Consider the following 25,983-nt stretch of genomic DNA (forward strand, 5'->3'; position numbering starts at 1 on the left):
TGAATCACTATCCTCTTTTGAATATACTCTTTTTGGATTTCCACGTCTTCTTATCTTTTTTTCTGTACTTCTTTTTGTTAAACTTAGGCCTCTTTTCATAGCTGCTATCCTTATTATTCTCATATGGACATTTGGCTGCAAAATGTCCAGCATTTCCACAGTTAAAACACTTGTGAGGCATCTTCTTCTTATTCTTCCTTAACTTTCTCATGACAGATAGTTCTTCTGAATCAGAATCGTCATCTGAACTATCACATGAACTTTGCTCTTTTTGCTTGCCTTTCTTTGATGCTTTGAAGAAAGTCTCCCTCTTTGATGACTTTGTGTTTGTCCTGATCTCATATGCAATCAATATACCATGGAGTTTGTCAATGGACAATTTATCAAGGTCAACCATCTCCTCTATGGCTGAAATCGTTGCATCAAATCTTAAAGGGAAAAACCTTAAGATTTTTTGAATAACCAAACTATCTTCAACCTTCTCACCAAGACCTTTAAGAGAATTCACTACTTCATCTACCCTTAGAAAATAGGCTGCAACATTCTCATCTTCTTTCATTTTCAGACTTTCAAATTGCATCCTATGAGTCTGAAGTTTGGCTTTTTTCACCTTTTCATCTCCTTCATAAGCATTCTTGAGTTTATCCCACATAGCTTGAGCAGTATCACAAAGACTTTAACAAATTCAGATTCTGACAATCCACACAGTATAACATTCGTAGCCTTTCCATTGCTTTCAAACGCTTTCTTTTCATCAACAGAGGATGGTGGGTTTTGAGGAACTGTATAGCCAATCAACATGCAATTCCAGACATCAAATCCAAGAGACATCAAGCATGCTCGCATTCTGACACACCAAAATTGCATAGTTAGAGCCATCAAACAGAGGAGCTCTATTCATTGCAATACCTTCCAGAGTATTCATCTTATGACCAAACAAAATCAACCTTCAAGCTTTTAAGCTTTTGTCGAAGGTATTGACTCTAATACCAATTGAAGAGAAAACAAGCAATACTGAGAGGGGGGGAGGTGAATTAGTATTGCAATTTTTTAAACTTTTTAAAAACTTGAAACCACATGAAAAATGAAAAAGAAAACATCAAAACAGATACACCAGATTCCTCATGGAAAAACCATGGCATCAAAAAGCTTTCATTACCATAAATGGGCACCAACCCAGATTACAAAAGACCAATCAATTTACAAAGAGCACCACCTCTCTAAAGAATACTCTCAGAAAAGATGAAGCACCCACTCCACCTGATTGAGGCACCAACCTCAGACTCTCACAAAACCTTAATTCAAGTTGATTGAAATCATAGTTTTAAAACTCATGGACTCGCCACGGACTTGCGAGTCCGTGGGAGCCACGAGTCGACTCACCAAGGACTCGCGAGGCGAGTCCATTTGAAAGACTCGCGAGTCTTTTGCAAGGACTCGCGCAAGTCTTTTGCACGGACTCGCGAGTCTTTCAGATGGACTCGCGCGACCCAGAAAAACCAAGAGGCAAGCTTTAAAAATAAGTTTTTTTTTCATTTTTTTTTTCATTTTTTTAGCCTTCATTTGGCATTGCCCCTTGACCCCAACTTGGGGGCGCTGCCCCCAAACCCCTGTCAAAAAATATAGGGGGAAACTGCGCTGATGGAAGTAGGGAAAATTTAACCTCCGAGTCTAATTAGGCTCCATATAACAACATAATTAGCATTGAAGAAATCTTGGTATTATACATTTTAGAGTTGAAAGTTTGAAACTATGAGTATGAATGATGAAATTTCAAATATTGCGCGTTTGTTCATCATATGAAATGTGTAATGTTTCAATTATGGCTCTTATGTTCTCTAAATGCATTAATTTCTTTATGTTTTTTTGTAAAACTACGGTTTTTTTAATTGTCGAGTCTTTCGCAAGTCTTTCACGAGTCCGAGTCCGAGTCCAAATTTTTGGTTTGCTGAGTCCGTGGCGAGTCCGAGATTTTCAACTATGATTGAAATAACTCAAAAGTGAATTAACGAACACTTTGCTGCAACCTGAGAACAAAAATTTCTTCAATAATCAATATGAAACTACTTGAAGAGTATCATTATCTTATCCATTATTACTCAGATTATATTCAGAAAGAACACTTCATATACTGCATCATGGACCTACACATATTTGTTTAGCACTCCAAAATATTTTTAAAAAACACCCTTAGATTTTTCCTTTTCATATATCCTTCACCCTTTCAGCATACACACTTTAGAATATATATATTCACACACTCCACACAAGAACTGCTCCTTTTCATATTCCCGTTTCGGATCACTCAATTTCATACACCATGAACACAATTCCTAACACCAGCAATTTTATCAATGGCATACATGAAAAGCCAAAGAGAAACTATGAATTCGCAAACTGTCTGCCAATACTTTTAGAAAAATGGTCCCAAAACAAAATTTACAATGTCTCACGTATTGTGTAGTGCAACACAACAAAATAAAGCTCTTAATATTCCCTAACCACGACAGCAACACACAAAAGAAGTATCACACACCACTCCACCATCACCCCCGATAGCACACAATTAAAATTTTAAAAACAAAACCCATACGTGCTTGAAGAAAGAAACATCTTCTCTGAGCAGCACAAACCAAAATCTTCATGAAACCTTGGTATTATACATTTTAGAGTTGAAAGTTTGAAACTATGAGTATGAATGATGAAATTTCAAATATTGCGCGTTTGTTCATCATATGAAATGTGTAATGTTTCAATTATGGCTCTTATGTTCTCTAAATGCATTAATTTCTTTATGGTTTTTTGTAAAACTACGGTTTTTTTTTTCGCCAAGTCTTTCGCGAGTCTTTCACGAGTCTGAGTCCGAGTCCAAATTTTTGGTTTGCCGAGTCCGTGGCGAGTCCGAGATTTTCAACTATGATTGAAATAACTCAAAAGTGAATTAATGAACACTTTGCTGCAACCTGAGAACAAAAATTTCTTCAATATTCAATATGAAACTACTTGAAGAGTATCATTGTCTTATCCATTATTACTCAGATTATATTCAGAAAGAACACTTCATATACTGCATCATGGACCTGCACATATTTGTTTAGCACTCCAAAATATTTTTAGAAAACACCCTTAGATTTTTCCTTTTCGTATATCCTTCACCCTTTCAGCATACACACTTTAGAATATATATATTCACACACTCCACACAAGAACTGCTCCTTTTCATATTCCCGTTTTGGATCACTCAATTTCATACACCATGAACACAATTCCTAACACCAGCAATTTTATCAATGGCATACATGAAAAGCCAAAGAGAAACTATGAATTCGCAAACCGTCTGCCAATACTTTTAGAAAAATGGTCCCAAAACAAAATTTACAATGTCTCACGTATTGTGTAGTGCAACACAACAAAATAAAGCTCTTCATATTCCCTAACCATGACAGCACCACGCAAAAGAAGTATCACACACCACTCCACCATCACCCCTGACAGCACACAATTAAAATTTTAAAAACAAAACCTAAGTTACCGGTTCCGGTTCGGATTCGGGTACGGATTCGCGAATTCGGCAAAAAAAAAAAAAAAATTGGGTACGGGTACGGGTTCGTCCGTACATATATATATATATTTTAATTTTTTTTAATATATATATATATATATGTTCAAACTTCAAACATCAAAATTATATATGTTCATAGTTCAAACATACAAATATGAAACATCAAACATACAATGTAACTTTCCCATACAATGATACATAAATGATAACAGATAAATCATAAATCATAAATCCATAATTGCCAATGCCAATAAATATTCAGTAGATGTAATTATAAGATTAAAAATATTGTTTTTTTATTGTTTTTTTATTGTTTTTAATTGCTTGCTAACCCGTGGGCCCCGTTTTTGGGAACCCACGGGCTTGGGTTCACCCGGGTCCTCCTGGGTTCACCCGGGTCCTCCTGGGTTCGCCCTGGGTCCCACCCGGGTCCTGCCCAGCCGCCTGGGCAGGACCCGGGTGGGACCCAGAGCGAACCGGACCAGGACCAGGACCGGGCATGGACCAGGACCAGGACCCAGCCAAAATAGGGGAGAACCGATATCTGAGAACAAAACCCATACCTGGGCAGGACCCGGGTGGGACCCAGGGCGAACCGGACCAGGACCAGGACCGGGCACGAACCAGGACCAGGACCCAGCCAAAATAGGGGAGAACCGGTATCTGAGAACAAAACCCATACGTGCTTGAAGAAAGAAACATCTTCTCTGAGCAGCACAAACCAAAATCTTCACGAAACCTGCTCGAGGAAAAAAAAAAATTCCTCACTCCTTCCATCAAACACCATACTGAGAAGGCATAAAAATATTAGTGTACCATCTGCACACATCAACTCAGCTCAAAAAAATTCAAACCAAAAAAAAAAAATTGAATGCCCAATCGTGGTTGTCCAAAAACAAAGTAAGTCTTTCCAATATAAAAATAGCCTCCACGACTCTATCTGAAATAAATCATTTTGAGTGAATTTCGATATGCATCTAACGAGAAATGATAGATCACCACACCACTATCTCCTAAAAAGAAATTTTGAAGCCACAAAACCTTGTTAGAAGAAATACACTATAAATAGCGTATGTATTGGAGTATCACAGCGATGATAAATAAAGATTCAAATGCCAACTGTAGCTTACAATCGAATGTAAAAGAAAAGTCAGCCTCCTCAAATAACATTAAAAAACTTTAGACATATTTCGATTCAACTTGTTTGACTATTCAAAGAATGACATGGCACATGGGCTGATGCAACAACTGACAATGATGACAAGCAAGCACACACCCTGCTTGCAAACATACACGCAGCTCAAGCTGACAGCCAAGCAAGCAGCTTAGTCACCTCAAGCACCCAAGAAGGCGAGCAGCTCAATTAAACTTCAAAATAAACCTTGACATCAATGACAAAAATTCCAACATTTTTTGCACGCAATACTTGCTGCCCCAATGTTGTAGGGCTTTTGTAGTAGCCAATCAAGCTATTTTCAGCTTTTAAGCCTTTTACATTTTTAAGTTTGTCCTCTTATGGACATGGAAGCCTATAGAACACACAATTAACCTATCAAAATAAAACAATTTTGATGATATAAATGTGAATAAGCATGCAACAAAGTCCAAGAATAGAGAATGTGAGACAGAAAACTGCATTTAGTTAGCATCTTTGATCTTCATTTACTCTAAGTGTATACTTTAATGATCACATACTTGGAACCTATGTTGCCAGAAACGAGAAACGGGAAACGAAACCGAAACGACAACGTAACGAGAAACCGAATATTTAAAAGTTGCGTATAAGAAACGTGTGTATATATATATAATTTGTAAAATATAAAACATAATCAAAATAAGGATCAAGACTATTATAGATCATTTCTACATAATTTAAAAAGGATTCTAGGTAGAAAATGAAAATACATATATCATAATGTTTGCAATTATATCATTAAAATTAAAAATATCAAAATATATCATCAAAAGTTAGAATATTTCTAAATAACTTAAACTATGTATATAAAAATTATTTTATAAATTAATTTACAAAAACAAAAAAATAATAAATCTCTAAATTAATTTAGAAAAAACGAAAATAATATAGTAAATTTCTAAACTAAAATAATTTGCAGAGAAATCTTCTTCATAATCTACCATGTTAATTTTAGAAAAAAATTGAAAAAATCAAACTCCCAAACCCCCCACTCTCATGAATATTAGAAACATCCTGTGCAGAAACATTTAGTGAATATTAAAATAGAAAGTTAACAAATCTATTTAAAAAAATAAAATAAAATCATTCCAAATGCTGGCACTGCCCAGAAACCCATTTCTCCAGCGTTGAAACGGGTTTCCTTCGTTGAAACGGGAAACGGCTGGGTGCCGTCCTGTTTCTGGCAACAAAGCTTGGAACTTTACCAACCAATGAGATCAAATGGATGTAATCAGTTGTGCAAAACAGGATTTGAATTTTGAATATAGACAAAGATGATGCATTATAGGTTCACTTCTAGTACCCAAGGTCAGAATTCTTACTTTTTCTATAAGGAAGAACAAGGCTGACAGATTTTGGAACAACTCTAAGAAGCTCGATAACTGAACTAAATAGTCTGCAATTTTATGTGTTCTCTGCAATGTTTTCAAGTTCTTTCTTCTTGCAGAGGCAATAATCAAACATGATTTCATCATCTAAGGTTTGTTGTATTGTATGCCTTATGTATACGTAACTATTCTCATGTACATGCCTACCTCATTGTCTTCAAGATTAAGGGATATTTCAAAGCTTGACTAGCTAAATCATATTAAATGGAATGAAGATGTTTTGTATAAAATAGGAGTGAGCACTGGCAAACAAAATCATCCACCTGTAAATTTCATAAATGTATGAGGACAAAAGTGATGTGTGTATATATCAGAGTTCTGTGACTCGCGGCGAGTCACGTGAGTCACGCGAGTCAGCGGGCCGGATGACCCCTGCCGGGTCACGGTGACCCTGACCCGGGCTCGGACGGGTCAGGGGGCATGACTCGCCTGACTCGCCGAGTCAGGAGAGTCACGCCCTGACTCTCCAAGTCCGAGGGTCGTGACCCGGCATAATGCATGTGATCCAAAAGTTTTCATGTCAAAACATGTGTTCAAATAAATTATAAACTTCATACTTCACATTTCCCAATTACAATGGTTCAAAATAAGAGCAGATTGGTATTGAATTACCCATTCTGTGTCTGAAGCATATTTCATGATTTGGCATCGAGGACACATCAATTGGTGAAGTGTTTTCCTCTTGGGTTGAGCGCGACCAGCTAGTAGGTGATTTGAGACATTTATCTGCAGTCCTCATTGTCATCTCAGACTTTTCACATCCGCAGCAAGGTACGACAGTGAGCAGTTCGATTGGGCATTAGGAAGTCCTCAATATTTTGGATATTGCTTGATTCTTCATCACCTCATCAAAGCGACTCTTACCAGGTTCTTTGCTTATCAAATACATTGCATTTCCAGTTTGAATGTGTGAGTCTATAACTGTCATATGTTCTCAGACAATCTGAAAGTGTCCATGTCTGTTGGTCAATATAATTGATGTAAATCAGCTATGTAATGAGCCTATTTGATTCATTAATGAAGGAGTTATAAGGCTGTCCATTTAGACAGTGTTATATGATGCTTGCCAATTATTTGTCTTAATGACAGTCTGCTGTAACCTTTATTTTCTGCATACCATTTTATGTCAATGAATCAAACTTTAGGAATTGTGGCTGCACTATCATTCTAGATCATAGTTTATGTTTAGCAAGTCACCTTATTTACATTTCTACGCATGTGATGGATGTATGTTTATGTATGTGATCAAAGTTCAAACTAGCTTCTATTTGATGATGTTATAGTGTCTTTAAGCTTAATTCAATAATGGGTGCATGAAACAAGTTTTAAATCGTTAAAAATCTCTAAATTTCAAGGGTTTTCTTATTTTGCCGAGTCATTGCCGAGTTACGAGTCGAGTCAGCCTTGCCAAGTCAGAGCCAAGTCCGAGTCTGGGAACTTTGGTATATATAGAAAACCTAAGCCCAACCAGATATTTCAAAACTCAAACAAAATAGAAAAATTATGGATATAATATCTTTTTTCAATGTAAAATAAATTCATGACCCCAACAACTAGAACACAGACAACCATATGTGATAATAAATAGTTTGAGGAAATTACCCCACTATGGAGGACCCTGAACATAAATTATAAAAGAAACCGTAGAAGAGGTCAGAAGAGGTATTAAAGATACCAATTTGAGAACTAATATTTTACATGGAGAAAAGTAATTAGTTCAGGCTCTCAAATTTATATATTCAATCAAAATCAAAGGACACAAGGTTGTTGCTTGCATATTGACCCAACCTTCCAGCTGAATCTATCATAAGTAATGAAACCAAAATGTCATGGATGAGTATTACACTTATTATATATAAGCAAACCAAATGCCTCAACATGACACAACTATAATCTTAACAATAAAAGATCAAGGGAAATATGATTGCCTCCCAGCAGGCTGACCTTCTCAGTCAGATCAAGTGCTCCACTTATTATTGTTGTCTCATCATGCGTAAGCTCCCCACCTTTGCCTGCCTGAGTTTCGCATCCAACCACTAGAATTGTTAAGTAAAATGAGATTCTAAGATTATAATACTTCAGTATGAAACAAATTGCTTTTGACTAGAAACTTCTTCATCATGGGTCCTAGATATTTATTTGACAATCTAAACTTCCTACAACAATAGGGCATAAGAAAATGTTCCTTTTAAGTTACCTCCTGGCCATGAATTGAAACCAGAGCTTTTAGTTGTGCCCTCCTAAATAAAGCAGACTCGTTATGCCCAAGAACGAAATCCAATACCTATAAATTTGAATTTAACAAGGAAAAATAGGTTAAATTAAACAACTTTTTATCATCAATTTGACAATCAAAGCTGCAATAGGGATGATCAGTAAGGTTTGCTTAGTACATAAGCAGTAATATATGATGCACACGAAAAAGATTTAAACAACATAAAAAAATCCATGTGCACTTAATCATACAAGTAATACAATTAAGAACAAAGAAACAAAAGGAAGGATATTACATTTCACCACCGTGATTGCTTCACTTCACACTTTCATCTACTTTCGCTTTGAAATTTCAAAGCAGAGAATAATGTGAAAAATGAGTCAAAATCTAATGTATAATAGCAAAAAATGGCAATTACCCATATATAATCATAAACTCAGCAGCAAAATCATGCTAAGTCAAACAGTCGGGCCAGTTTTTTGTTTAATAGCATTTTTTGGTTGAAAATTTGATATTTTTTGAAAAAATCCCACCAATAACCTGCAAGTTATTCATAGCTTTAGATTTTCCTTTACAAAGAATAATGTGAAAAATGAATCAATATCTAATGTATGGTAGCAAAAACTGGCAACGATCCACAGCTAATTATAGTTATTGTTGCCCGGCAACAAAATGTGCCAAGGGGGGTTTATATAAACTAAAAACATTCTTTGAGAGGGAGGAGAGGAGAGGAGCTCTAAGATTTTGGAATAAGACAAACAATTATTCTCCATTTTCAATCTGGAGCTCCTCCTTCTGGAATTGACTCTGATTAGTGTTCTTAGCCGCATCTGATGTGTTTATGTCCTCTTTTTGGTGGTCTTTGATATTGTGGTTTGTTTTTTAGGTTAAGTTGGGTTGAGTCAAGTTGCCTTTGATTACCACCAGTCTTTTGGAATTGATATTTTTCTCTGTTCCACCAAGTTTCCAAGATGGGGACAGTAGGGGATGGGGTAACAAATTTTGGGGACGGACTTTTTGGAGGCTGTTTTAGGGGGATGCTAGGGGATGACAAAGGGAGAAGCTATTAAAAAATAGGGAAATTTCAAATATTCATATCATAAAATTGATAAGCCATTCATCATACACATTCTAGATCCTTAATACTTAACATTTACAACATAATTCTCAAAGGCTGCAAGTTCCAACTACAAAATGACAAAAACATAGAAAATATATTGCTACCCCTGAACTTGCAAAGAACATGTGCAATGTATGAGCCTATCTCCATTGTCTCAGAATTGTAGGGGTTGACAAAAGAGACAAGAAATTCTTGGATTTGTATTGAGAGTGGAAAGTTGGCTGCCTTAATAAGACTGAAACCTTTGCCACTCTATGTTGCAAACCTGCAATTTTAGGACTGCAAAAACAACTAAAAACTATTGTTTTCAGTGTCACTACCTTGGGATTGAAACACCACCTTGAGAGATACAAATGGATCTTGAAATCCTAGGTGTTGTTTTCCCTCATTTTATCTTGAAAACCCTGCTATTTTACCACCTGAAATGGTTGAAAACTACTTTCAAATCTTACAAAGACGATCTTGATAACATGTGACTATCATACACCATAAAGGAGCTTGAAATATATTGTTTTTAAACCAAAATCTCTCATTTAGTGCTGAGTGATGTTTTTGATTAAGGAAAAACAGGTTTTAAGGGACCCGAAACCCACTTAAATATCATAAAGAAAAGCATTAGAGAAGCAAGAAAGGACAGAACGAAGAAAGAAAGGCAGCAAAAGATCAGCACAAAAGACAACAGTCAGAGAAAAGAACAGCAAAAGACCAGCAAGATACTAGCACACCTAAAATGAAACTAGAACATCCAGGTGAAAATCTTTACGATCTCCTCAGCATCCTTGACAAGCATCATCATTGCATTTGCTGCCTCTTTAAGGTCTTTGCTTTCCTTCACCTGTTGATTACCTTTAGTCTTCAACTCCAACTCTTTAGCATTTTGCCTAGTTCTGCGTTTGGAAGAATGTTAGACAGAGCTAGAACCCGGCTCATCATCAACAATCACAATATCTTTGTTCTGCTTATCCTTCTCCAAGCAGGCAACTAGCGCATTCATATTTTGGGAAGTCACCTTCATCGCAGCCAAGCTATGCTCCATGATTTTCCTCAAAGCACTCTCGGTTTTTTGAACCCTGTTGTTTATCAGTTCATAATCGGACTCACCCTTTTCTTTGAGAGTCCTCACCACATCCTCCAAGTGCTTCACATCTCCCTTTATGATCTCACCCTTCGACCAGTCAGGAATATCTTTTTCATCCTCTACTTCACTATTATCCTCAGAATTTTCCTCTTTTCTTTTATCATTAATAAACATTTCCAGAGAGTTGTTTCTAACAACATTCAGAGTAGTATCTGCATCCTCCATGTCCCGGGCAGAATCCTCAGGGCTAGGGTTGCCCTCCTCCATATAATTTTGAACCTCATCCCTGTTGTTTGTATCATAGGGACTCTCCTTCTCCTTTGACTCATCAAAATCCTCTTTACCCTACTCATTATCCTTGTCTCCTTTCTCACCCTCCACCTCCTTCTCCTACTCATGCTTCGCCTCCTTCTCTACCTCCTTCTCCTGCTTCTGTTCAGGATCAACCGTCTCTTCAGTGTCTTCTTCAGCTTTCTTACTAACCCTCGATTTCTTTTTAGGGGGAGGATTGGTAGAATCCTCATCAGAATCAAAACCGTTACCATCCTTAGAGATATGGGCACTCTCCACAAGGGGATCATCCTTATTGGCCTTAACTTTATCCTTAAGATGCTCATAAATTAACAGAATAAGACCTTGGTGGGCAATGGGGTAGGAATTGGGTTTCTTAGCATGGTTAGCCAGACTGTCATTAAGGGAGGAGGCCAGATAGAAGGGCAGAGAAATCTTAGAACCATGGCCAAAGTGATTAAGGATAACAAAGTGATAATTATAGACTTACGAGAACCTATCATCAACAGTAAGATACTCCATTAACACTTTCAACATTTTATGCCAAAAGGAGTTTACCTGGTTAGGGAGATAATAGGAAATATTATCCTTTTTGGCAAGGTGAGCCCTTTCTTCTTCATTCTTGGGGAAACTTTTTATGGCTTCCACTGAGAACTTACGATATCTATAAAACTTGATGTCATCCTTCTGCAAACCAGTCACCTCGGCCACCAAATCTTCATCCACTCTCCAGGTCTAACCAAACAAAGTAACTCTATTATTTTTCCAACTCTTGGCAGAACCACGGGAAACGGGCTTCTTGCTCCCATGCAATTTCTCCATATAATCAGTGAAGCTGTTTTTATGCAGCCTTCTCCAAATTTTCCTTTCACCCTTCCAACTATCACAGCTGGTGGGCTCATTACGGTTGAGATTTCCAACCATAATGTAGAAGCAGTTCAAATCGAAACCCTCAGGGGAGCACAAACTAACCAGATGTTGAAGAACAGAGAAGCTAAAATTGAAAACCAAGGTAATTATCTTATTTTTCAAGTAGCCCTTTAAAACATGCAAATTAATCATCTGACAATCCGCCTCACTCCAAACTTTGTCATTGAAGTCCGAACCAAAAAGGGTAATGACGAGATTAATATGTACCATTGATCCTATCATAAAATAATTGCTCTCATACTTTGTTCTTACATGATGTCTCTCCGATATAATTAGCATCTTCGCTAAAAGGACCCCCTCATTAGCTAACAAATTGGCTACCCTATTACCTTCCCTAAAGGTATGGGTAATAACCACACTATCACAAGAATCTAACATTGTTTTTGCCTTATCAATGATATTTTGGATATTCCAAGAAGGGGAACTAATACCTTTAATAACCTGAATTATATTAAGGGAATCCCCCTCCAGCCAATTTTTTTCAAAATTGAAACCTTGAGCAAGCTGAAGACATTTTAAAATTGTCAGAGCTTCTGCAACATGGTTGTTTTGAATTCCAAAGGGAGAAGCAATCGCAGCAACACAAAAGCCATGAGAATTTTTTATAACACCTCCCCCACCAGCATTACCCAGATTTCCTTTAGCTACACCATCAAAGTTCACCTTCACCCAATCATGAGGAGGGAACCTCCAAACCACATTATCTCTTCTACTCTTCAGGTCAGACTTCCAAACCCTATTCAATAATTTTCATTCTGTAAGAATCCTTTTATCATTATCATTCATATAAATATAACTAGACTGCTTGTTGCTTTTGTGAATGGTGTTGATGTTTTCTTTAATAGCCCTACAAATCTTTTCAAAGACCACCTGAGAAGAACACTTAGTCTCCCTAAAAATTCTATTGTTTCTCTCCTTCCAAATATTCCAACAGGTCATAGGAAGAAGAAAGGATCAAAGGGTCTTGATGATGGGAAGCTTGGTAGGGAAAATCTAATGCCAAAGGACTTCCTTAAAACTATTCTGCATAACCCAATCAACTTTCCATTGCGTCCAGACTTTACCCCAGATTTCCCAGGTAAAAGAACAGTGAATGAACAAATGATCCACAAACTCGGCCTCTTTTTGACATAACTCACACCTATTAGGGATCATAAATCCTCTTCTGACCAGATTATCGATAGTGAGAATCTTGTTATGAGTGGCAAGCCAGAAAAACATATTAACTTTAGGAATGAGAAATCTATTCCAAACTTTAGTCCATATAGGGTTACAAGCCTGAGTTGATATCATTTTGTAAGCAGAAGCAAGAGTAAAAGTACCCCTAGGATTACTCTTCCATAAGAAGACATCATCTGAGTCTTTGCTGACAGAAAAGGACAGCACATCATGCTGGAGCGAAGAGAATCCAGCATAAACAGCATCAAGTCTAACCCATTTATTCTCCTCCCAATAATTACAGACCATAGAACCAAACCTCCTTTTACAATCTTCAATGATATGGCTGCAATCCTGGTTAAAAAGAGGCTCATCTTTGATCCAGACATCATCCCAAAATCTGATTTTGTTACCTTTGCCAAGGACCCAGCCAGCTCCAGCTTTAGCAACTTTAATAGATTTTATCATACTATTCCAAATAAAAGATCCAGCAGGGATATCTTCAGAATAGAGAAGGGAATGAATGGGCCGATTATGGATGTATTTGTCAAACCACACCCTACTCCAATCTCTCTTAATACCATAGGCCCTCCAAACCTGTTTGGCTAACAAAGCTTTATTGAAAGGTTTAAGGGATTTGATACCTAACCCCCCACTACTTTTAGGACCACAGACTTTATCCCAAGCAACCAAAGCAATCATTTTCTTATCTTCCACATCAGACCAAAGAAATCTTTTCTGAATTCTTTCTAACGCTTTTGCAAATTTGACTGGTATACTAAACAAACTAAGAGCATAAACAAGTAGATTTTGAAGGGAAGCTTGAAGAAGCTCGAGCTTACCAGCCTGCGACAACATAGAGCTTTTTCATCCAACCAGTTTTTTGTTGAACTTATCTATCAAAGAATTCCAAAAAGAGTTTGAAGGAGTCAAACCAAGAGGTAGGCCCAAATAAGTAGAGGGGAGCAGCTCAACCTTACAGCCAATTATGTCAACAATCCTCTGTTGCCTCAACAAAGGAGTGTTGATGAAGTAAATAGCAGATTTCTCCTAGTAAACCTGCTGGCCAGTAGCAAGGGAATAAGAGCTGAGAGCATTTTTGAAGGCAGAAGCTTCACTCACAGAAGAGTATCCCAATAATATAGTATCATCAACAAACTGTTGATGAGTGCAAAAGAAATTAGCTGAAGAGGGTTGCAATCCTTTGATGATCCTTTTCTCCTTCAACTTTTGAATCAATCTACTCAAACATTCCGCCAAAATAGTGAAAAGAATGGGCAAAATAGGATCTCCTTGCCTGAGACCCCTTGAAGACTTAAAAAATCTAGAAGGAGATCCATTAACAAGAATAGAAAAATTTGGCGTAGATATCAGCTCTCTAGTGATTTTGATAACCTTCTCATCAAATCCAAAAGCTTCCATGATCCAAAAAAGAACCTGCCATTCAACCCTGTCATAGGCTTTTGCCAAATCCAGCTTTATGAGGAATCCCTCTTTGTTTGCAGCATTAAGAGAATGGATATTCTCATGCACAAGAATTATAGAGTCCAAAATCTCCCTACCCGGGACAAATCCTTTTTGCTCCTCAAAGATAACAAGAGGAAGAACAGCCAGCAATCTAGAAGTCAGGACTTTTGAGATTATCTTGTAAAAAGAATTGCATAGACTCATTGGCCTAAACTTACCCATAGAATCAGCTCCAGCCACCTTAGGAATTAGAGCAATGAAGGTAGAGTTGATTTCTTTAAGAATTCTTCTGGAACCAAAGAATTCTTTGATAGCATTGACCACGTTAGCCCCAACAATGTGCCAATATTCCTGAAAGAAAGACATGGGGAAGCCATCCGAGCTCGGTGCCTTATCCCCTTGGAAGGAGAAAACAGCTCTTTTAATTTCATCAACTGAGGGAATGGCAGATAATATCCTATTCTGATTAGGTCCAATAATCTTAGGAATATTTTCAACCAGATCTTGTTGCTTAAGAAGGTCAAGTTCCTTGCTACCAGTCAGAAGGTTAGAGAAGAATCTTACACCTTCATCAGCTATATCATCATCTTTGGCAAGAGTTTTATCATTAACAATCAATCTAGAAATTCTACTTGCCGCTTTATGCTTCATTGATGTCATATGAAAGAATTTAGTATTTTTGTCACCAGCCTCTAACCAAATTGCCCTGGATCTCTGCCTCCAATAAATTTCTTCTCTTGAAATAGTGTTGTGTAATTTGGCTAGAACCTCATCTTCTTTAGCCTTGGGGACATTCTTATAACCATGTTTCTGAATAGAATTTTGAATCTGTTCTAATTCCTCCTTGAGCTTCCTCTTAGATTCAAAAATATCCCCAAAAACCTTTTTATTCCAAACCTTGATGTTATCTTTGATATTTCTTAACTTTATTGCAACTTTGAACATGGCAGAACCATCCACAGTTATATTCCACCATTTAGAAATGGAGCTTCCAAGGAAGGGTGTGAGATCCACATTTTTTCAAACCGGAAGGGAAAGCAGCGTTTGCCCTTAATAGAATCAGCAACAAAAGAAATAGGACAATGGTCTGCTACAATTCTGTTAATAACAGATAGAGAGCATCTATACTTAAGGACCCAGTCAGGTGTAATAAGAGATCTATCAAGCCTTACCTGAATAAGTTCTCCTCCATCCCTTCGATTAGAACAAGTGTAGGAAGCTCCAGAAAGGTCAACGTCAATGAGGGCATTGGCATTGATAAAGTCAATAAGATCAATCCTGCTATCCAGTTGAGCTTGGGTTCCACCAAATTTTTCAATTTCCTGCAAAATAGTGTTGAAATCTCCCATCAAAAGCCAACTATCCTGGGTAAAAGTCCCTCTTTTCAGCTGGATTTTGTCCCCAAACTTGCTCCGAGCAGCTTTAGAGTCGGGGGCATAAATGTTGGTAACCACCCAATCCTGTCCTTCAGCAATGCATTTGACTCTCATAGAAATGATATTACCATCTTCATCAATCAGGGTCTCCATCAATAGTTTTCTTATTCCAAAATATGGCAACCCCACCAGACGCTCCATTAGAACTACTACCACACACACCCCCAAGTTTAAAGAATTTTAATTTTTCTACTTTTTCCTTACTCATTTTAGTTTCCTAAACCAGGATAATGTCCGGCATATGATCTCTGATAAAATTCCTGAGCACATCCTACTTATGGAGACCATTTAGGCCTCTAATGTTCCAAGAGATTACCTTCGTTTGGAAACCTGGGAGCAGAATTCCTGAATGGTTCGTTGCCTTCCATCAGCTATATTTTGTTTGCTCTCCTGGTCCCTGTGCCACTTCATAGTTTTGCACCCCTATGGAAATTTGGAAAGTCCAATATCCGCCTTAGATCTACTTCTAGTTTTAACCCCATTAGTACACCTTGTTTTCTTGTTTTTCTTTTTTCCCACTTCTATTAACTCTTCATCTTCTTCATTTTTATATGTAGACTTCTTACTATTCCAAGGTTCTCCTTTTCACTGAGATGAGGTGGGCGAATCAGTCCCAAAGTTCTGGAATAGAGATTTAAGGTTAACCTAGGGCGATCTAAACTAGGTCTTTTCTTCAAAGATTACATCAGGAGCTTCAGAGTCCTTTGAACACACTTTATTACATTCCTGTTTTGTTTCTTTTGGAATCTCATGTTGTGATTCATTTGAGTCTCCAATCTCACCGTCTTCAAGAATTTCTTCTATAATTACATTTTCTTCTTCTTGAATCTGTAAAGCTTCAAAGCCATTGCTTGTTTTAACTTCAAATACATTCTCTTCATCCTTTCTGATTTCCTTCTGAGGAATCTCCTTGGAAGGACTAGCTTTCCTTTCATCCCTTGTTATATCTTTTGAGTTACTAGGGAATCCAGTTCCTCCTTCCGATCTACCCTCTTCATTTTTGTTCAGCTTCTCTTTCCAGATCTGTTTAACATGATTATTGTTCTTCTGAGCATTCTTTGGGTTACTAGGACAAGCCTTTGCCCACTGTCCAACTTTCTTACATGAAAAGCACACAAAAGGGAGGGATTCAAACTCTATGACTTGTTCCCACTTACCTAGCTTGGAATTTATTTCGATAGAGATAGGAAGGTCCGTGTTCTGAGAGATATTAACACGTCTTTCACACTGCTGTCATAGAATCTATAGCCACAAGCTCCCTGAAGGATTTAGCAATGCCTGAAAACACGTCCTCCAACCAAAATTCAAGCGGCAAACCAGGGAGCCGCACCCAGACCGAAGCAGATTCAAAAAAGGAGTCATTGAGCTCCATTTTTGGAGACCATTTTCTTAAAGATAAAGAAGACTTCCCAAGCATCCAGGGTCCTCCGCTCAGAGCCATTTCCAATTCTTCACCACAGGAGAAGGAAAAGACAAAAAAAACCCTTGACAGGGCTGAAACATCAACCTGTCCTTTCACCCTCCATTTTCTCTTCACAAAAGACCTAACAACTTCAATATTAGGTCTGGGTCCAACAAATTTCCCCACAAGAGAAAATGCCATAAGAGAAATAATGTGATCTATGACCACGTCCGGTATAGCAATAGCTAATCTGCCTACCTTTCTATCAGAAATATCTTCCACAGATGGAAAGGTAGATTTACCAGTAGGCTTGTTTGCAAAGAAACTGTTACAGGATTTGACCACCTTGTCTCCAGCCGTCTTTTCCAGCTCCGTGTTCAAGATCTCGTGACCCAACTTTGTAAAATCTTCAGTATTTTTAAAGTCAAGAGGAGGATCCCAATGTCGTGGGTCCCCATCCTTTCGTCCATCCTCATCATCCCCCGTAGATCCCAAAGAGACAAGTTGTCCTTGAGCTACAGAGGCTGCAGAACCAGAGGAAAAACCAACCGCGCATTTCCTCCATTCGCAGAATTCAAATTTCCCTCCATTCGTTTGTTATCTTTGTTATTGTTGCAGTTTATCAAATCTGTTGATGTTCGGGCCTAGAAAAGAACAAAAAAAATTAAATTAAATATTTTTGGGCCTTTAATAAAAAATTGAGTGTAATTAAAAGGGGATGACTGGCTGTCCTTGGGACAGTTCGGGTTCCAAGAAACCCACATATTTCCAACACATTTCTACTACTTTAGGGCCAATTTATTTTTGATTGGGAAGGGCAAGACGATGTTTTTGAGGTTTCCCCAAATCTCCAAAACGTCCCTGTAGTTGGCATAAAATGCCTATGGTTATATTCAATAATACTTGTTATCTGCCAATGCATTAATTGTTTGTATTAAGTGGGTTGTCACTCTTGAGTAGTTAATGTGTCGGTTGGTTGACGGTTGTGTACCTCTCAGCAACCGCCAGGTCCTTTAAATATGTTGTGTTCCGCCAAGGAAGGTAATACGGTATAATCGAATCTATTGTAATCCTTGGAAGACCATCTCTGGTCTTCTTCTCTATAATAATTGCATGTGCAAATAAAGATATATTTTACTGTCGTGTCTGGTATGCATTGTCATGTACATTATTATTTCCTGCACTTAATTTATCAGTTGTAGCGGTAAACATTTTGGCGTCATTGCCTTAAAATAAATCGGGTCAGCCTTGAGTGATTCATGCCCGTAGACCCCAATTAAGGTGAGAAGAGGCCACAGGGTGGTCAACACTAAGCGATTAGATGATCCACTAACCCTCGACCGGAGGAAGCACTACGAGGAGTCAAAGCCTGGAAGTACCCAGAGTGTTGGGATGCTAGAGGTGGACATGTAGAGGACACGAGCGTGGCCGAGAGTGCAAGGAAAGCACCGAAACGTAGTGGTCAGAACAATCCACCCACGTCTGACACACTTGGAAGTACTCGGAGTGTTGGGGACGCTGAAGGTGGATCTGTAGAGTACACCTGCATGGCTGAGAGTGTAGGGAAAGCACCGGAGCGTAGCAGTCAAAACAGTCCATCCAGGTCCGACACACAAGGCGAATACACACGATACCTTCTAAGTGAAAACAATGATGAACACCCAAGAGAAGCAAAAACTCCCGAAGATTACGAGCCCCGTACACCATTGCAAAACATGTATAACGATATGGGAGGCGAATGGCCTAGATGACCAAGACTACTGCCTAAAGGCATTTCCCACCAGCCTTTGGGGAATTGCCATTGACCCATACAAGAACCTCGACACCAAGTCCAAGGCGGGATGGACTGATCTAAAGAAGGCGTTCAAAGAAGAGTTCAAACTCCGGAGGGATGACAACGAGATTGTAGCAGAAATCTATAATACCAAGTAGGGTAAAAATGAGAGTGTACGTGCTTACGACCATAGGCTCAAAGAATTGTTGAACAAGATGGAGAACTAGCCAACTGACGAGTTGAAGAAGAGGTGGTTCACTGAGGGATTGATCCCTTCGTTGCGCAAGAAGATGAAAGTAGTGCTTTTGTCCTCGTACACTGATGCTTACAAAACCTCCTCCCGAGAGAAGACTGACGATGATGAGAGCACCGAAGGTAGCAGTGACAAAGAATCCAAAACCGTACAATCCCTTCGACGAGATATGTTGCGAATGATGAAGAATTGAAGGCTAAGAAAGGAACCAATAAATAAGTAATGAACTATGGTTAACTGATTGCAAAAGCGAGGGGCACACAAAAGGTAATTGTCCTCGAAATATGTTTTGTGAGATTTGCCAAGTGCTAGGGCATTCAATCAAGGAGTGCCCATACAATTTGAAAACAAGAAGTACACAAGTACTCTTTACACAAAGGGAGTCTAGCCCATCGAAACCACTGAATGTATCGCCAAGCGGTTATGGAAATCAACGAGGGTGAAACCAATATAGTATGACTCTAGAGGACATCCTATCATATAGTGCCGACAATGTAGTGAATGGGGACACTTTGCAAGAGACTACCAGAACAAGAAAGACAACATACAATTATTGTGCAAATGGTGTGGACTAGGTGACCATGAAGACACCAACTGTCCGAAGAAAAGGGTATTAATATGTTGGATGTGGAGGAACAAGAGGATGCAGTTTTGGCAATCACGAGAGCATAGACAAAGAAGGCAATGTATTCGAACTCTTGTACGGAAGGAACGACTCCAAGAAGCCAAAGCCAAAGTAGATCAAGTGCTAGCGAAGAAACGAGTAACCTCCAATGGAACTGCAAGTACATCATTGTGGGAGTCAGAGAAGAACATAGTTCAGCAAGTGCTACAAACAACCATACCCATCAAGGTGGCGAACCTTCTTCAAACTATGCCACAATTGAGAATGGCAATTGCCAACACGGTCAATGACGACACAATCATCCAGAAACAATCTAAGCCACAAGAGGAGGAATTGAGAGTTAAACCACCACCTGAAGGGAATGAAGCTAGTGATCCAATGTTGCTGACGATGAGTATCAAGAAGAAGTCGGCAATCGTCGAGATGGAAATAATGGGGAAGAAGCTGACAAACACCATTGTCGATGGAGGCTCGAGAGTAAACATATTGCCAAAAGACACGTGGAAATGTCTAGGGAAGTCGACACTCTGGCCGCCAACCTTCCACTTGGTAGGTGTTGACCAACATAGCATCCAGCCATTGGAAACATTGATGGCATGAAAAGTAATGATTGGGACACAACAATTTTTCTTAGACTTTGTAGTCATCCCCTTGCAGAAGAAGGCGTACAATGCACTCCTTGGGAGGGGATGGTTGATTGCGGCCAAGGAGAATCATAATTGGAAGCAGAATACACTCTCAATCGAGAGTGATAGGAGGAAGTATGTCATCAACCTAAGGAATCAAACGGTGAGTAAAGAAATGGCGTCCTCCGACTCAGAGTCCGTGGGTGGAGAGTTAGGTACGAATGAAGGGAGGAAAGGCATGGAACCTAAAGATGAAGGGGTGCTCGAACTAGAAGATTGTTCTGAAGATGAGATGAGTTCCCTAAATTGATCCAAAGTCATCTCTCTTTACCAGTAGTTGAAGTGTGAAGAAGCATATTGACACAGGCAGGGAACAAAGAAAAAAAACCATATGTAGGAGGAAGAAGAAACTATCTATACACCGTACGGAATTCACATGAAGACATGAGCCATCCGTACGTATGGAACCATGCAAAATGCAACAAGCACACGGGCACGACCAATCCGTAAATAGTCGGCAAACTCGTAGAGCACTTCGCGAGTTTTTCTGACTTTTAATCGCCGAAAAACTCGCCCACTCGCCAAGTTTTTGGACCAAGTTTTTTGCAAAAACTCGGCAAGCTTCTATAAAAAACTTGGGTACACTAAAAAAAAGAGGCCCAAACACGTCAAAAAATTATCTATTTTTGTTTTTTCAAGTCAGTTTCATTCTCTTCATCAGAATATATACATGAAATATAACATTTAAGTATAAGTGGCATTTCAATATGTCTTTTTTCTTTCTTATACTTTAAGTTATATTTCATGTATATATTGGCAGGATGTTTGAGAGTGGTTTCAGATCTCTAGGAGTTATAATGCAAATTCTAGGTTTTAGATCTTTCAATTTTTCAAACTTAGTCAAATTTCAGTAATCAATATGCTCCTATCAACATTTTCTCGCTCTCTCTATCTCACTCACTTTATCTGCCCCGAGTTGGCGCGACGAGGAAGAACGTGATGAAAGTCGTCGGCGAACCTTCAATCCCACGGAACGAAGGAATTGATGTCCGTGACGCTGAATAAGGACAGAAACCGTGTGCCGAAGGGACAAGAAGAAGACGAGCACGAGGCCGCAGCGAGGGCACTAAGGTTGGAGCAACAAGCCGAATGTCAGAGACGGCTGAAGAAAATTGTTGAAGAAGGAAGCGGTAATGGCAATGATGGCTCGAGTGACGAAGGCCAAGTTTCTATGTTAATAGAATCCACTAGGAAGCGGTTGGGGGACCTTTCCCTCACGTTGGAGATTGGCGACAAGAGTACGATAGAGCCATACATGCCATTTAGAGGTGACAAGACCAGGAGACCAAAACCAAGAACAGAGAAGTGGGAGATACCAGTGCGACCGAAGGTGTCGAGAGGACACAAGGGCATGGTAGTAGAAGCAAACTGTTCGGTTCAGGCTCATCACACCCTGGTAGTCAAAGTAACCTGGTGTGACCCAATGTACCAAATCTCAACGGACCACTTTCTGGAGGACCAGTTTCTGGAGGGTCGAGTTCTGGAGGGCAGACTGGGCCACAGCCAAGAAGCATAATGGTGAACAGGCAGAAGTTGCCTAAATTCACTAGAGACAGGAAGGAAGATCCTATACGGCATTGTCAGACATGTGAGACGATCTAGTCGGCCAATGGAGTAGTCGAAAAAGCTGAATGGGTGGTGCAGTTCTCTGCCACCCTACACGGGGTAGCCATCGACTGGTACTCCAATACAAATAAGACGAAGGTAGGAACTTGGGACGAGTTACAGAAAGCCTTCCAGACGGAGTTTCGACTCCTTCGAGACAACAATGAAATCCTCGCGGAAATCCTGAGTACGAAGCAAGGAAAACACGAGATAGTTAGAGCATATAGTCGGCAATTGAAGGAACTACTAGGAAAGATGGACAATCATCCCTCAGAAAGAAAATGAAAATTGTACCACCCACGTCCTATGAAGATGCCTACAACCACGCGCTGGACCTAGAAAGTGAAGGCAAGACATCTAGTAAGAAGAAAGACAAGTCCTCTGGTGACGAAGAATCCTCGGATGGAAGTAGCAATGATGAGGGATCCAGCAAGAAGGTGCAAGCCCTCCAGAAGGACATGCACCGTATGATGAAAGAATTTAAAAGTATGAAGGGAAGCACGAGCAAGAATGAGGAAGTGTGGTACACCGTGTTAGGGTTTCAAGCAGATCCGAAGCAAATATGAACTAACAATTATATGCAAATTTAAATACAAAAGATAAAGAAATAAAACAGGACACAGATAACACAGAGATTTAACGTGGTTCACCCAAAATGAGTTACGTCCACCATACACAGTCATCCAATCTTTCTTATTATCCAACAAAAACAATACAGGGCCTTTTCCTCTTTCCTTTGATCTTCCTCTGTTCTCCACATTCAAAACACTACCCGATGATGTTGGAGTCTCACCTGTGCTTTTCCTTCGCATTTCCTCGCTTAGGATAACACCAACAATATCATCAAATACCAAAGTATTTTTACCAAAGACAGAGTTACTTACAGCCATAACCAAGCTATTCCAGCTTTCTGGCAAAGAACATAAAATCAAGAGAGCCCTAACCTCTTCTACAAAGGTAATTTTTACCGAAGACAATTGACTGGTAATTGTATTAAATTCATTTAAGTGCTCCGCTACAGATCCTCCCTCACTCATTTTCAAATTAAACAAATGCTTCATAAGAAATACCTTATTCGAAGCCGAGGGTTTCTCATACAACTTAGCCAATGTTGCCATCAAATCTACAGCCGTTTTTGCTTCTGTTATATTGAATGCTACAGACGACGCAAGGCATAATCGAATGGATCCCAGTGCCTTTCTATCTAAAATGTCCCACTCTTCATCTGACATTGTGGTCGGTTTCTTTGCCTTTCCTTCCAATGGCCGCCACAAATCTTTTTGATACAGGTAATCCTCCATCTGCATTTTCCATAATTGATAATTCTGGCCGTTAAACTTTTTGACCTTGAATTTGGAATCCTCCATTGCTCCCACTCAAATCTGAAAGTCCTGCCAATTTACAGAAAACCTCGCTCTGATACCAATTGTTAGTTCATATTTGCTTCGGATCTGCTTGAAACCCTAACAATTGGTATCGGAGCGAGGTTTTCTGTAAATTACTTGCTGAGTGTACAATACTTTGCTTATCAGTCGCCACATTTCAACACACTAAGTGTAAGGAGGAAGGTCATACAAAAGGCACCTATCCTAAAAAGGCCTTCTGTGAAATTTGCCAAGTGTTGGGACACTCCACTGAAGAGTGTCCCTACAATATGAAGACACGAGGGAATCTGGTGCTCTTCACCCAAGAGCAGTCGTCGCCATCCGCTACAGCAAGCACATCCCAACCCCAAGCCAACACCACGGCATCATCTGGCGATTACAGAAGTAACCGAAGGGGAGGAAGAGGCAACAATAACAACAACAATAACCAGAGTCGAATGTTGTACGACGCTAAAGGACGGCCAATGATTCAATGTCGAAACTGCAACCAATGGGGGCATTTTACATGGGATTGCCAAAAGGCTGAAACCCCTCAGAACTTGTGCAGATGGTGTGGTCCTGGCGACCACGACGATACAAATTGCCCCAAGCCTGGAGTGAATCTATTAAATATTGCGAAACCTGGTGAGGAAAAGGAAGTGTTGGCACTCACCCGGGCACAAGCAAAGAAGGCCACCTACCCGAACCCTCAAACAGAAAAAGAAAGAGCACTGGACACAAAGGGTGAGATTGAATGAGGCATGATGACAGAACGACGGGCAATGAAAGAGACGGTGAGCACGTCATCCTGTACGGAGGCGAAGAAAAATATTATGCAGCAAGTCTTGCAGATGGAGGTACTGGTAAAGGTGCAAAACCTTCTCGAAACAATGCCACAACTGAGGACTGCCATCCTGAGCTCTGTGCATAGCACGGCCCACACATTTGCCTACACATCATCAAACCAACTGGAAGTCTCAGTCAACGCTTCGGCTGACCCAATGCTGTTGGTCGTCAATAGTGCTCGGCACCTCGCGGTGGTAGAGATGGGTATCCTTGGAACCATTCTTACAGTACCATCGTGGACGGAGGATCTAGAGTAAACGTGTTGCCGGAGGAAACATGGAAGAAGCTAGGAAAGACGACACTATGGCCACCCACATTCAATCTGGTGGGAGCAGAATAGCATGGTATTAAGTCACTCGGCACCCTGATGGCCCAACAAGTGACCATTGGCACACAACCCTTCTTATTGGATTTTTTGGTAATCCCCCTTAAGAAGAAGGGCTACGACACCATCTTAGGGAGAGGGTGGTTGGTGACAGCGAAAGCAAATCACAATTGGAAGAGGAACACCCTCTCCATGGAGAAAGGTGTGCAGAAGTATGTCATTGATCTCCACACACAAATGGTAAGCGAGGAGTTGGCGTCTTCCTCGAAGTCTGAATCAGAGGAAGAGACGACGGGTGTGGATGAAGGGAAGGAGCCGATGGAACCTGTAGACACCTAAAATTGTTCTGTCTAATCAAATAAATATTTTTATTTATTTAATTATTTTATCCTAATTCTTCTATTAATTAAATAAAATCTTTATTTATTTAATTAATTCATTTATCCTCTTCTAGCCTTATTTCTCATTTAAATGAATACTTTTATTTATTTAAATTATCCTTTTTCTAAATTAAATAAATATTTAATTGATCCCACTTCCTCTATTAATTAAATAAATCTTTATTTATTTAATTAATTTATTAGCCTTTTCTACCCATGCAACATGTCATTCATCTCTTAATTCCTACACTACCTACCCTCTCATTATTTTATTATTTCTTTTACCTACCCTCTAATCATAGCCGACCATTTATCTTTTACACCTCTCAATCTTATCCCTCCATTTCTTATAATGTCTTCTATATAAGGAGATGCTTCCTTCATTATCAACCCTAATCATTTTAATCATCCTAATCGATCTTTGAAACCTTTTAGCATTAGAACTTTCATATGCGATCAAGCTATCAACCACATTTCCGTTCTTTGTTGAGCTCTTGTGCACACATAAAATCTGAGAGCAAACATATCAAGCAAGATCAATGGAGATAGGAAGAAGGGAGATCCAAACCCTATTGAAAATGTGATGGTATAATCTTTGTGATTTTATTTGATTTGCATTGTCTTAGGTAATCTTCATATGTTATGGTGGATCTTTGTTGTTGTTAGGCTAGGGTTGTTGTCCTCATTTTTGTTTTCAAAAATGAAGGACCATTACATAAAAATTTTGTGAAAAAAAATTTTTAAATTACTCTATGGCACGCTTCCCGAGGCAAAATTTCGACTAATCCTTGGACTGGCTTAATCCTCAGTCCATCCTCGAACTACGTTTCGAATTTCGTCGCATTCTGGATTCGTTTGCTATGTCTTTTCTTCAATTTCGGGT

General features: G+C 39.2%; 1 protein-coding gene across 1 annotated transcript in view; it reads right to left on the minus strand.

The window, feature by feature from the left end:
* LOC131026819 (DUF21 domain-containing protein At4g14240) overlaps positions 1–25,983 on the minus strand; it is a 127,439-nt gene that overhangs the window by 37,001 nt on the left and 64,455 nt on the right. Inside the window, exons 5-6 of the mRNA XM_057956812.2 lie at positions 8,343–8,429; positions 8,090–8,161 (exon numbers count right to left, since the gene is read on the minus strand). Coding sequence (XP_057812795.1) covers positions 8,090–8,161; positions 8,343–8,429 — 159 coding nt within the window. The remainder of the gene's footprint in view (positions 1–8,089; positions 8,162–8,342; positions 8,430–25,983) is intronic.

Source organism: Cryptomeria japonica, chromosome 1 (genome assembly GCF_030272615.1).
Source record: "Cryptomeria japonica chromosome 1, Sugi_1.0, whole genome shotgun sequence".
Classification (NCBI taxonomy): Eukaryota; Viridiplantae; Streptophyta; class Pinopsida; order Cupressales; family Cupressaceae; genus Cryptomeria; species Cryptomeria japonica.